Here is a 12,676-nt window from a genome sequence, read left to right on the forward strand (position 1 = left end):
ATATCCCAGGCGGGCGAAAGGAACGTACTACCTTTACCGTGCGCATCGACGCGCCGGAGGCAAGTAATCTCTCTCGATAAACAGAAACACTTTCTATTAGATAAAAAAAAAACGAAAAAAAAAACAGGTACCGTAATTTCACGCGTATAGGCCGCACCGCAGATAAGCCGCAGGACGCGTTTTTTGGGACGTTTTGAAAATTTTCTGGCAGATAAGCCGCACCCGCAGATAAGCCGCGGGCAATACGAGACGACTGATTTGTGCGACAAAGGAGACCATAGAGAAGGCCATAAACCCTGTGGTCCATACTCCGGGATCGGCACAGTGTACAACAGAGGAGGTCAGTTCTGGAGTTCTACCAAGATCGGATTGTGCCCTTGTCGGGTGTTTTTCGTCGACTGATGGGTCAGTGATCTTCCAGAAGACGTGAATCACTGTCACCACTTTCCTTAAATCTGCTTGGGGGAATGCACCAGGAAGATCAATCTACTCGAATGTGGACCCGTCCCTGTTACGCACTGTTCGTGCATCGGCAGGGCAGTGCTATTCCAGAGACACTGTCGGTCCTTTCGTTAAAATCGGCGTATGGGGAAAATACCAGGAAAAAATAGTCATCAGATAAGCCGCACCGGTGGATAAGCCGCAGGGCGCCCGTGAGAAAAAAAAGATCGCGCATAAGCCGCGGCTAATACGCGTGAAAATACGGTAGTTTTAAGGATTTCTGGAAATCTCCAAGGCCGATGCGTGTCAATGTCGTAATGTTGATATGCGCGTCGATTTCATGTTGTTATGGGAGAATAACCAAAGGTTGTACGAGAAACTTCGCATTACGAATACTTTAAGAATTATGGACCTACCGGATAATTAACCTATGGTCTTTAAAGGAGCATGCAAGGACTCGAGAGCAACTACGTCGGGAGAACTAGAGGTTAGGATTACAAGCCCTGGGGGGGACACATTCGCACAAGAAGCTGTGAGTGTAACACGTAGTCCTGGAGCGCACGAGAGCTTTCAATCTCGCGGGTCAGAAAACCTGCTATACCCTCGGCATCCAGTCTGCAACGCCATGCAGCTTGCCAATACCACTCCAATATTGAGGCGAGCGCCTCCTTTTTTCTTTCTTTTTGCAACGCCGCCCTTCCCGCGTCTCGACTGGTCGCTCTGGCTAGCAGATGATTCTCCGTGGCCAACGAAAAACGCTCTGCCTCCTGACGTCACGAGACGCGAGGGGCCGCTGGGCGAGGTCGTCGCCGTTGCGCGGTCTCTTGCGAGGCGATTTTGTCAGTAAATTCGCACTTCTCAAATGAAATACTTTGCGTGACGGTTCATGAAGGTAGTATGCTCATACGACATAGGGTAAAAAGATACAGGATGTCTTCTTGTTTTTTCGATACAGATTTTTCATTAAAAAAAAACTATAACGGCTATAGACATCGTGGTTTCACTTCTATCATCTCTGGGCCGGCGGACATTCTTGGCCACCTGTTGCTCAACCGTCGAATGACTAATTACCTAAAAATCGTTAGTTAGCTTTTTAATTATAAAAGCTACGAAGTTGTTTCAACGAGAACATCTGTTCCTTTCGGTCACCTGATATCGTTGCCGTTTTCAGAAGAAAAATCCGCTCGGTAGATCGTTCGCAAAAAATTCGTGAAGGAACACTATTTCTTTCTTTATTTTGTTCATTGCGCATCGTCGGTGACCCGTCTTTCCTTCACCCCCTATGTGAGAGGGTGAAAGAGAACACTGTCGCCTCTTGAGTCCTGGAAAAAGATTAAAAGGAAAAAAATGCAACCTAAGATAAGCGCAGTTCCGATAGCGTCACCCGATACATGTGTTTTTGTTTTGTTTCCGCAAGATCACCTTCGACCCATGAGGCGGCACTGTGCTCCTTCACCCTCTCACATTGTGGGTGAAGGAAAGACGAGTCTCCGAAGATGCGCAATGAATAAAATAAAGAAAAAAAAGGCGTTCCTCGCGATTTTCTAGCGGTTGTTCCATTGTCCTCTTCTAGTTCACTGGAACAAGTTTTTTTTTCTTTTATTAAGTCGCGCTACTAAAACTGTGCCTGTGCCACGAAAGTGCAGTGTGCCGCTAACTGCTAACGCATAGCGTTCGCAAGCGTCTAGCCGCTATACTTAAACTCTCTAGCATTTGGAAGTGTGTCTAGACCGCGGCTCCCATTAGCACCCGCTAACGACGACTCACCCATAATAGCAAGTTTCAGTGAAACGTTTTCACTCAAACGGTTCGCGAACGGTCTTGCCACGACCCAATTGAGATGATTACGTTCTGAGTCACTTCGTGTTCTCATATTGGTCATCTGCAACACTGTTGACCAACAGTTCGAGGAAAAACGATTCACTAAAACTCGCTAATACGAATGCTACTGGAAAACGCACTGCAAAACATCACGCATTCACGTCATTGCACCAGTACAGGCAATAATCAGCCAGCCTGCTTATGAGAGCAACACCTGCATGGCCCAAGGGCACATGTGATGAACTAATAAAATCTTGACGTCAACAACACGAAAACATATACCACAACGTGTCAGTGACACCATCCCCGATGATCGGGGTCATGATAGCAGACCGATGACCGAGAGCGATAACTCTTTCTTCGCCGCGCCCGTGATCCCTAAAAGTGGTGAAGGGAAAGAAGGAGTGCTTTGCACATCGTTTGACGAGGTTACGACACCCAGGAGAGCACGAAAGCATTAGCGGGTGCGGCACAGCGACGATACGGGTGGGCGAGACACGGCCCCGTATTACGACACTGCAAGGGTAAGACGGTATATATTTTCGCTGCTCTCTCTTTTTTTTTTTTTACGTACTCTAGTGACGCAACGGTTTTTTGTCTGTGGTAACTTGGGTCAGGTCAGGTTGGTAACTGACACAGCTGTTCTCAGAATCAATCTAACTACATCGAATGGTGTGCAAAACTGTGCAGCGCGTTTCATTCTTGGTGACTCTGTCGGCACAGAATCCGAAGCATCGTAAGTCCATCGTCACATAGGCGAGCTGAAGTTCGAACGATTCTAAGGACTTTCTGCGCGCGGGAATATGGCGTAATCGACGCGCGCGCTGCACGCAGGGGAGACGGGCTCTGTATATTTTCACTCACATCATTAGGTTCATTAAGAAATGACTAGTTTGCCTCTGTTTGCACAAGGGACCTAGGGGTTCCGGGAAAAATGGTGCCTGGTTGTGTGGGCGGAAATAATCGTCCCACGGGGTTCTCTGCCACCAAAAGTTCAGGAGCGTCGTTGTGGACATATCATGAAACTGAGCATAGCCGATCAAGTGCTATCATTCGCCCCCCCCCCCCCCTGGCGTGTTGAAATTGGGAGACATACGCTCTTTTAATTAAGATTCGAATGTTAGCGAACAATAAAAGCTGCACGCCATTCAACGAGGAACATAATTCGAACGTAATCGTTTACACATGCGTTGCACCGCTTGTATTGTGCGGCATGCGTCTGTTCCTTTCTTTCTTTCTTTTATCCAGGGGAGTACAGACAACGCGACAAGATTAAGAAGCGGTTCTCCAAGATTCTGCTACCTTATGCGTGTTTATGGCAGATAGGTTGGAAAAAATGGTACCCGTGTCTTTTTATAAGAAGGAAGTGTTTTTATTTTGGTTGCGTGTTAGCGCCGCGAAGCAACTAAGGAAGTGTTACAGAGTAGTGAGCAAAATGGCACGCTACCTTCCGTACACACTGTACTCGTACCAGTGATTGGAATTGGATTGCAAATAAAGGCAAAATAAAACACATATAACCGCGTTAAGCTGAGCATATACTAGCCTGGGGCTCTGATTTCGCGGTCCTAAGATGTAGTCGGGTGTAGTTCCCAACTCAGCCTGGATGCTAATATTTTCCTATTGTTGGTGAGACAAAGGTTTTGCAGTTGGTCTCTTATACTTTCTATGACGATGAACCGTATGTTGAGCAGAAGCGGAGTTTTAAGGGCAATGAATCAGAGGGCGTACAGCTTTTATTGTTCATTACCATCGACACACAAAAGATGCAGGAGGCAACCGCAACACCCGCGTCTGACCAACAGTAGAAAAATAGTAGCATCCAGCGAACTAGTGCAGCAAATGATATCGCTTTTATGTTACTCAGTGAATGGCGTGTAGGCTTTATTCGCCATTAACACACGAAGAGAAAAAAAAACACGACAACCCTACGCCTCCAAATTTAAATAAATGAATAATAAATATGTATTTCCGCTTCTGGATAAATGGAGGAGCTCGAGCAAAAAGTGAGGACGTTGTGATTATTGTGACGTTCCATAGTTTCAAGCGCATTTTGTATGCCAAAAAGGAAAGACTACGCTGAACTGAAGCGTGGGCAACGAAAAAAAAAATACATCCAAATTAAAAAAAAAAAATCCGTACGCTCCTGTACCGAACTGTACGTGCACATGCGTAGCTGCATCCCCAAACAAGTGAAATGAATTTTGATGCTTGAGTTTGATTATAGATTGATTTGGTTACCTTGAGGTTAATTTCGTAGCGCCGATTGATAAAGGGGAAATGTCGTAGCTGGGCGTCACAGCACATATGGGCATATGATCTGTCTGTCTGTCTTTTTTGTTGTTGTTGTTGTTGTTGCTGTCGTTGAACTGTTAGATACGCAACCAGAAGGCAACCTCATCTTTCTCGACGTTTAGTCGATGTCGTAAAATTCGTAAAATATAAACCCTGGTTCATTTCAAATTATGACATGTTCAGCTAAATTTTACACCTATATGCTTCAACGTACATCGTCGCGCGAACTTGTCAACCGATCGTACTCGTCGGCATGGTTATAATAACGAGATGAGGCAACAAGTATACCTAAACCTATGTGTACTCGTCAGCAGCATTTGCACGGCCTCCTGTACAACAGTACAAGTCGAATCGAAAGATGGCACGTTCCTCACGGGTCAAAACTGAAAATGTTCCTTACATCCGTTTATCTTCTAGGTCCCTATTGAGTAACCCCGTCTAAACTGAAGTTGAGTATGAGGTCGTACGAGATACAGCGACCATTCTTCTCACGTGCGCGTCGATAGACTTTTGTAGCGTTTTTTGGCTCGTCCGAGAAGTCGGTCTTTTATCTCCCGCCCCGGTACTGACTGGTCAACTGACCTCGTTTCGCTTTTTGTTTTGCTGTCCTTCCTGTGGTTACCCTATACATCAGGCAAACTGACCAGAATAACGCCCTGCGTTTGATTTTTTTGGATGCTATCACGTTCTGGATTTGGGACGGAAGACGCACTGCATTACAGAGCAGCGCCCTCCTGAGGCCCACTTCACTCTGGCACTAAGCTCTATAGCATGAATGACCCCCCCCCCTCCAAAAGTTCTGCTAAAAACTAAAAAATTCGCGAACGGGTGCACCAATCGCAGAATTTTTTCTTTGTTACAATTATTTGTCCGATACCACCTACAAGCTGCGCACCGTGTGAATGAGTGGGAGGCGCTCATTATTCAAATGAGTTTCGTGAAGAAACGTATCTTCTAAAGCAAGGCGCTGTCGGCATTAAAATGATTAGTACCCCTTCCGGGAACATCGGAGGGCACCTTTTAGAGAAAAATCTGCCACCGCAACTGGTCATTTGTTGCAGTAATTAATTGGTTTCGGTTTGCGCAATTTTGTCGCGGCTGGTCGCAGTGAAGCACAATTTACACATGTGCAATATACGTTTGGCTGCGCACACGTAACAGGTACATTATTATTTTTTTGTGAATTTTCTTTCAAGGATATTCAAAAGCCGGGATGCGATATAGGAATATATATATCGCACCGACTTATCGCAACGAAAACGTTGAGCGTTTTTCGTTTAGTCTGTTTAGTTTAGTCGTTTAGTCTGAAACAATGACGTAAACAGCGAGAATCAGCTGAGGCAGGCCACAAATATGGACGACACAAACATGTCAGCCTCGAACGCCCGGAAATTAACGAGTTCAAGTAACCTCGGGAAAAGGTGCTAACGCCCGCAATCGAACCCGTTTCTGATTTCCTGTCAGATATGCTACCACTACACTACCGCTGCTAAGTTACTTCATAAACGCAACGTTGCGATAAGTCGGCGTGATTTCTATTACATTTCCTTTCGTTCTATTTATTTTATTTTCAAATACGTGTACCTCCTGCATCCTTTTGGATGCCCGGGTATGAGTGGTACAACATCGAAAAAAAAAGCATCACACGTGAATCTGAGGTCACCACATTATCTCGCCGTCAGAGATAGACTATTATGTAGGAACGGAAAACGAAGAGTAATCTTATCAGCGCTGTAGACAGGGATTTACGCGGGATTTGCACCCCAGGAAGGGTGTGGTGCGGGGTTGGTAATACGTGCACTCTTAAAAATGATGGTGGTGGTGGTGGTGATAGGGCTTGCCGTTGTCGGCCTCACGTATGTGGGCAACGTCACGACTCACGCCCTGGGGGAATGTGCGTCCTGGGCCGACTTCTAAGGGAACTGTGCCGACCATGAACTTCACCACATAGCACGCTCCTAGCCAACCATCCTCCCGAATGACAACGTTCTCTCCCTAGATTTGTTGAAAATGGGAGGCGGGGCCTATTTGGTGCTATTATGCACGGCACAGAATAGGCTCCGCCTCTCGTTTTCAACAAATCAGGGGCGAGAACGTTGTCATTCGGGATGATGGTTGGCTAGGAGCGTGCTATGTGGTGAAGTTCATTTCTTTTCCTTTTTTTGGCTATAGTCGTGACGATGCCCACTTGGGTGCGGCCAACAACGGCAAGCTACCTCGACACCCCCCCCCCCCCCCCCCTAATTTCTAAGAGTGTGGGGACGAAGTGTGTGACACCTGTAGCGCCTGCTTTTTTTTTCTTGTATTTGTCGTCTATTTTCCAGGTATTCTGGTCTTTTTTTTGGCAAAGTTTTTTTTCGTGGGGGTTACAGGACCTTTAGGAACATTAGGGGAGCGTGGAGAGTGGGGGGCGGGGGAGTGATGCTAGGAAGATCCCTGTGTGTAAGATTCGCAGTGTTCGCAAAACGGGCAGCTCGAATTGTACGACGTAATTGCGATATATATATATATTTCCTTCTGGCTCCTAATATATTTTTACGACTTCTTCCACGGCGGTATCTTTGCAGGCTCACCTGTCTTCGGCTGATTAAGCAACGATGCTAGCCTGGATTGTGGCTGTGCTGGCCTGCTTCGTGGCTTGCGTCACTGGGCAAGTCGGCTTCACCATGACGCAGGCAGCCGTGGATGGGAACTACCTCCGCTTCAGTCTGGTACCCACTAATTATCGAGCGGACATTACAAAGGAACTGGGCGCGTTCCGGTGAGTACCTCTAGAACGTCAGACTATACGCCGTCATGATAAATTGTATAAGAATGCATTTTAATCTTGGCACAATTGTCTTTGCATCCCAACTATGATGACGAGCCACAGTTCGAGGTAACTCGTTACTGTAACTAAGTTCCTCTTTTTGGTAACTTGGTACTTTTGCGCCGTGGTAACTTTCAGAGGAACTCGTTTCTTTTTCAGGTAGCTTTGCCAAAGTAACTTAAGCTCAGTTCTAAGCTACTATTAATTCGCTTTTCACTCACGTCCACATATTTTCTTACGTTCTCTCCGGTTCCTTCATGGCATTTTTTTTTGCCATAAAACGTGATATTCAGTGAGTGACAGTATCCTTTTCAAGGAAGTAAGAACCGCTGCCATTGAAATGGAGCAGAACCATTGTGCGCCCACAGGAAGTAAGATGCAAAGCGTTCGAATAGACCTCTACTAGAGAAACGCATCATGACGTTGGTAGACAGACTGAAACCGAAACAAATCGGAAGGAGGGGTTAGGTTCCACGAACGGGCACTTGTTCGCTGCCTCCCATCGAAAGAAAGTCTGAAGGAAAGATGGGGTAGGACTGAAGGTCGTGTCCCTTTCAGGGACCATCGTAATACCCTCAAGACCGTGGCTTTCGGGCGCGACCTTGTTCACCTCTAGCTTCGAGCGTAGTTCAACTCTACCAAATTGGTAACGCTGTCCAACACTATAACGTCATTTCCTCATAAACAGGGAGAGGTCTATTGTTGGACATAAACGAAAACGATCTAAGCGTGTTGCTCTCCTCCGCAGGCAACTCAAGGTGTAACTCAACTGCTCACGCACGCTGCACCTGTGTAGTGCTATTTTGTGTCCGAAGAAACTTGGAAGTAACTCGTTCTTTTTTTTTTTAAAGTAACTCAGCAACTGCGAGTTACATTTCAGACTGAAGAACTGCGTTATTAAAGTAGTTACACTTTTCACACGGTAACTTAACTCGTAACGAGTTCTTTTTGACGGGTAACTTCTCGACCTATGAGACGAGAAACGTCACAGTGGTCGGACCGATGCACTCATTTTACTCCCACGAGGGTTCTTTAAAATGACAATCCAAACTGAAACTAAGCTAAATGAAGGCCACCACGTACTCTGTTGTGGTGCTCAGAGTTGCCGTGCAAAATTTTCCATTAAATATACCCCTCCCTGTTAGTAAACAAGTGATGTCATAGTGTTCGACAGCGCCACCGACATGGTAGACTTGAACTACGCTCGAAGCTAGAGGTGACCAAGGTCGCGCCCGAAAGCCACGGTCTTGAGGGGATTACGATGGTCCCTGAAAGGGTCGCGACCTTCCGTCCTACTTTTCTTTCAATAGAAGGTAGGCTGGGGCAAAATCCTCATGAGCGAGCCAACCCTCGACCCCATTTGTTGACATGGGCGCACACTCCAGCAGAATGAATTCCTTGTACTGTTGAGGGCACGGTTGTCTCAAATTAGCACTCTGTGGTTTATCTCATCTCAAACCTCCAGGTGTTGGAAGAATATTTCTTCCGAGTAATAAACAGCACATATGGTCCACCTTCAAACACAATGTTGGCACCATAGATTGAGAAGTTACCCGTCAAAAAGAACTCGTTACAAGTTAAGTTACCATGTGCAAAATGTAACTAAGTTACTAACGAAGTTCTTCAGCCTGAAATGTAACTCGCCGTTGCCGAGTTACTTAAAAAAAAGAACGAGTTACTTCCAAGTTACTTCGGACACAAAATAGCATTACGCAGGTGCAGCGCGCGTGAGCAGTTCAGTTAGACCTTGAGTTGCCTGCGAAGGAGTGCGACACGCTTAGATCCTGTGGGCGCACAATGGTCCAGCTTCATTTCAATGGCAGCGGTTCTTACTTCCTGAATAAAATACTGTAATTGATTTAATATCACGTTTTATGGCAAAAAATGCAATGAAGAAACCGGACAGAAAGCACGAAAATATGTGGACGTGAGTGAAAAGCGAGTGAAAAGTAACTTGGAACTTAGCTTAAGTTACTTTGGCAAAGTTACCTGAAAAAGGAACGAGTTCCTCTGAAAGTTACCACGGCGCAAAAGTACCGAGTTAAGTTACAAGTTACCAAAAAGAGGAACTCAGTTACAGTAACGAGTTACTTGTAACGAGTTACCTCGAACTCTGGTTGGCACGACACTTTCAAGCGCAAGCGAGGTAATACGGGACGGCGAAGTACTGATTTTAGTTAACCGTGACAGTACGTAGTACGTCACATGTTAGACAGCCTGCAACATATATGTGTATGTTCACGTAACCATCACTGCCACAATCTCGCTGCTGTCGTTCAAAACGCGCGTGCAAAGAGCGAAAAGCTTGTAGCGCCGCCTGCTGCGCGCCAAAGCAATCAGTGTTGCCTACCTAAATCGAAAGTGGTGTCGTAGATGGCGCCAGTTGTCGCTCGTAGTCATGTTGGAGAACCAACAGTGAAGGGTAAGAAGAGAATGGTAAGTGCGGGTCCTGCGACGGGTATCAATAGGCTCGATGATAGGATCTTTGAAATCTTGCGCGGGTCACGTTACCTTGGAAAGCCTGCCGGAATGCACACGACACTTGGGACTAGGCGGAAGCCTCCAAAATGGAAACCGGAAGACCAGCGGTAATGTCAGATTTTGAACCACACCTTTAAATGGAGGTGTCGGGTACTGGGAATTAAATAGTGGCAATCGATAAATTGCCTTTCCATTCACCGCCATTATTTAATCGAAGTATGCGAGTGGGCGGTGTGAAGCTTAAAGGAGTACAGAGGGCGATAAAAAAAAAATCATATTAAGGGGCGGGTGGGGGGTGTCGAGGTAGCTTGCCGTTGTTGGCCGCACTCAAGTGGGCATCATCACGACTATACCAAAAAAAAAAAAAGTGGGAGAGGAGAGTTGAGGACTTCAAAGTGATGCATATAGGCAGGATGACCGATACTGATGGGACGGAAGCACACTGTAGGTGAGAGGTGCACTAGAGTGGTCTCTCCGCTAGGCCCGTTTCTTGAAGAAAGCGCACGAGGCCGCGAGTTTTTGTAAGTCGTTCCGCACAAGAACCTTCGGGGAAGAGGACGTCCGTCAGTATGCCAGGCCTGGCGTGGGGAAGATGGGTTTCCCGCATAGTATGGTATGCTCGGCATTCTGTCAGGATATGCGCAATTGTCTCCGGATGATTACAGTGTCCGCAGCTGGAGTCCTCCCTGGAGCCGATCTTGAACAGTTGCGAGTTCGTGAACGCAGGTCCTGTGCGTAATCGATGGAGCATTGTCTGCATACCACGTGGAAGATCTTTCGTGGGAAGGGAGGGTCGGGGATTCTGCATGATGTCCTGTATGCCAAATTAAGACGTCTGATGAAAATGTCATTTTACCGAATAACGGGAAAGGTTTTGATCTGTGCAACTTGTTTCCCAGAAAAAAAAAAAAAAAAAAACTCGCATAAACATGGCTTCGCGTGTTCACCCTGAACTCGCTACTCAGAGTACCTTTATTGTATAAAAAAAAATAGGAGGGGAAGGTTAGAGTGCGCTACGGCGGCTTGCTATTCTCAAGAGTTTTGCGGGATTGCTTCGAAAGTTCCCCGAAGTGCGTTTTGTTCTCTGGCGGCAATACCATTTTTCGTATCATATATTTGATTTATTACAACAACAATGAATGAAGAAGTGGTGATGACATGGGATGTTTCCCCGTGGTAGCCACACGGCCCTACCCCACTTCACAGCGGCTAATATGAGGGGATGAATTATGGTGAGAGTGAAGCGACGACAGGTTTGAGTTCTGTTTAGAGCTCTTCGAGGAGTCCAGTGGCTTGCGTGAAAGCAAAAAGGGAGCGAAGAGCCCGGCACCGATGCGCAGGGGAGCTCCATGGGCAAAGTACTTTGGACAGCCTGAATGGTCTATGGTCAAGGAGCTCAAGTTGGAGTTCGACTCTAGTCGGCGAACACTGAAGAACGCCCTCGCGAAACTTGACAACCGATCAGATAGTGTTGAGAAGGTACTGGGGAGCTGGCCAAGGCAGCACCAGCAATCTGCGCTGTGTGCACTCACGACCTACCTCAAGGACATCCGTGCTGATATAATATTCCGCACGTCAACCGCCCTGGAACAGCTGGTCGCGCCAGTGGGACTTGCGTTTCCATTTTTTTCCTTTCTATTTCTATTCTATTCTATTTGATCTATTACAAGATGAAAGTAAATGAATGGTATTTTCTTCAGTCCGTAATGTTTCAAGTATGATGTTCAAGGTCGTAGAATTCTATCTTCGCGCAGTAAAGTTCGTCTTTGTACACGTGGTATTGAGTGATGGGGGTGGGCAGGGTCGGATTTAGGGGGGAGGGATTCGGATGTCCTGACCCCCGTCAATTTCAGTCGTTACAGAGTTTCAATTGACGTTGGCGGTGTAATAGCACCAAGGCAAGCCCCCCCCCCTACCCCCCCCCCTCAGAAAAATCCTGGATCCGCCTCGGAGGTGGGCAGGGGATTCCGTAAACTATCTTGCAAGGGGGGAAAAGGAGGAGCTTACCTATGTTTACTTTTTTAAGTGTTTTTCGTGTCATTTGATTTTGACATGCGTAAGCATGAAGTGCAGGTGAAAACCAGGGATGAATTTTCGAACTTGCCTTTTCAAGGTGCAATATACCAGGATTATACCACTTCGCCTTCTCAGCCATGGCGCCCAGCCACGGAGCCTTCCGCATGTCCTTGCGCAGGAACCGCGTGCCCATCGTCACGTCTTTCGCCAGCGACCACGGATTCAGCTGGACATCGAACAGCGCTTTGTTGTACCTGAACCCGAATGACTTGGTCTACTTATTCCTGGAGGAAGGCGATATCTATGAATCGACAGCTGTCAACCGCGCGTTCACATCATTCACGGGACATTTGGTGAACGCTGACCACCTGATGGGACGTAACAGTGGCGATGAAGATACCGGAGAGCCCGACGAGATGGACGATATTTTTGAGAGGCTGTCGAGAATAACGCGCAATTGAACGCATTTACGGTGTCTTTCCGTTTTATGTAGAGCAGGGTCATCGAATAAAGTAGCCTGCCTAAGTATATGCGCAATCAATCATGGCATTAGTGCGCGGCATCTGCTCCTTGGTGGTTACTCCAGGTCGTGCTGTGGACTTGCAGGTAGCGGGTTCGAATCGTACAGTGCTGGGAAAAAATTTACAGAACAGGCTCCGGCGTATTCCTTCCTCAGAGTGATACGCTAGCAGCGAATGGGGCCGTACGGGCTTAGAGATGCGCCTAGGAAACAGTCACCCGTTTGCTAGTCCGTACTGTACCATTTGCTGCTAGCGTGCCACCCTGTTTGCGGCAGACGACCAAGACGAATGG

General features: G+C 46.9%; 1 protein-coding gene across 1 annotated transcript; it reads left to right on the forward strand.

The window, feature by feature from the left end:
• The first annotated feature begins 2,644 nt into the window (after nucleotides 1-2,644).
• Nucleotides 2,645-12,389, forward strand: LOC135369802 (complement C1q tumor necrosis factor-related protein 4-like). The gene is made up of 3 exons (XM_064603334.1): nucleotides 2,645-2,786; nucleotides 7,125-7,318; nucleotides 11,961-12,389. The coding sequence occupies exons 2-3, from the start codon at nucleotides 7,155-7,157 to the stop codon at nucleotides 12,322-12,324; spliced, it is 528 nt and encodes a 175-aa protein (XP_064459404.1). The 5' UTR covers nucleotides 2,645-2,786; nucleotides 7,125-7,154; the 3' UTR covers nucleotides 12,325-12,389.
• The last annotated feature ends 287 nt before the right edge of the window (nucleotides 12,390-12,676 follow it).

The sequence above is a fragment of the Ornithodoros turicata genome, chromosome 10, assembly GCF_037126465.1.
Source record: "Ornithodoros turicata isolate Travis chromosome 10, ASM3712646v1, whole genome shotgun sequence".
Lineage (NCBI taxonomy): Eukaryota > Metazoa > Arthropoda > Arachnida > Ixodida > Argasidae > Ornithodoros > Ornithodoros turicata.

Excerpts from the sequence above, each read along its gene's own strand:
- LOC135369802 (XM_064603334.1), top strand. The coding sequence starts at position 7,155 with ATGCTAGCCTGGATTGTGGCTGTGCTGGCCTGCTTCGTGGCTTGCGTC. Across the intron at positions 7,319-11,960 it reads AAGGAACTGGGCGCGTTCCG|GTGCAATATACCAGGATTAT; the intron begins GTGAGTACCTCT and ends TGCCTTTTCAAG.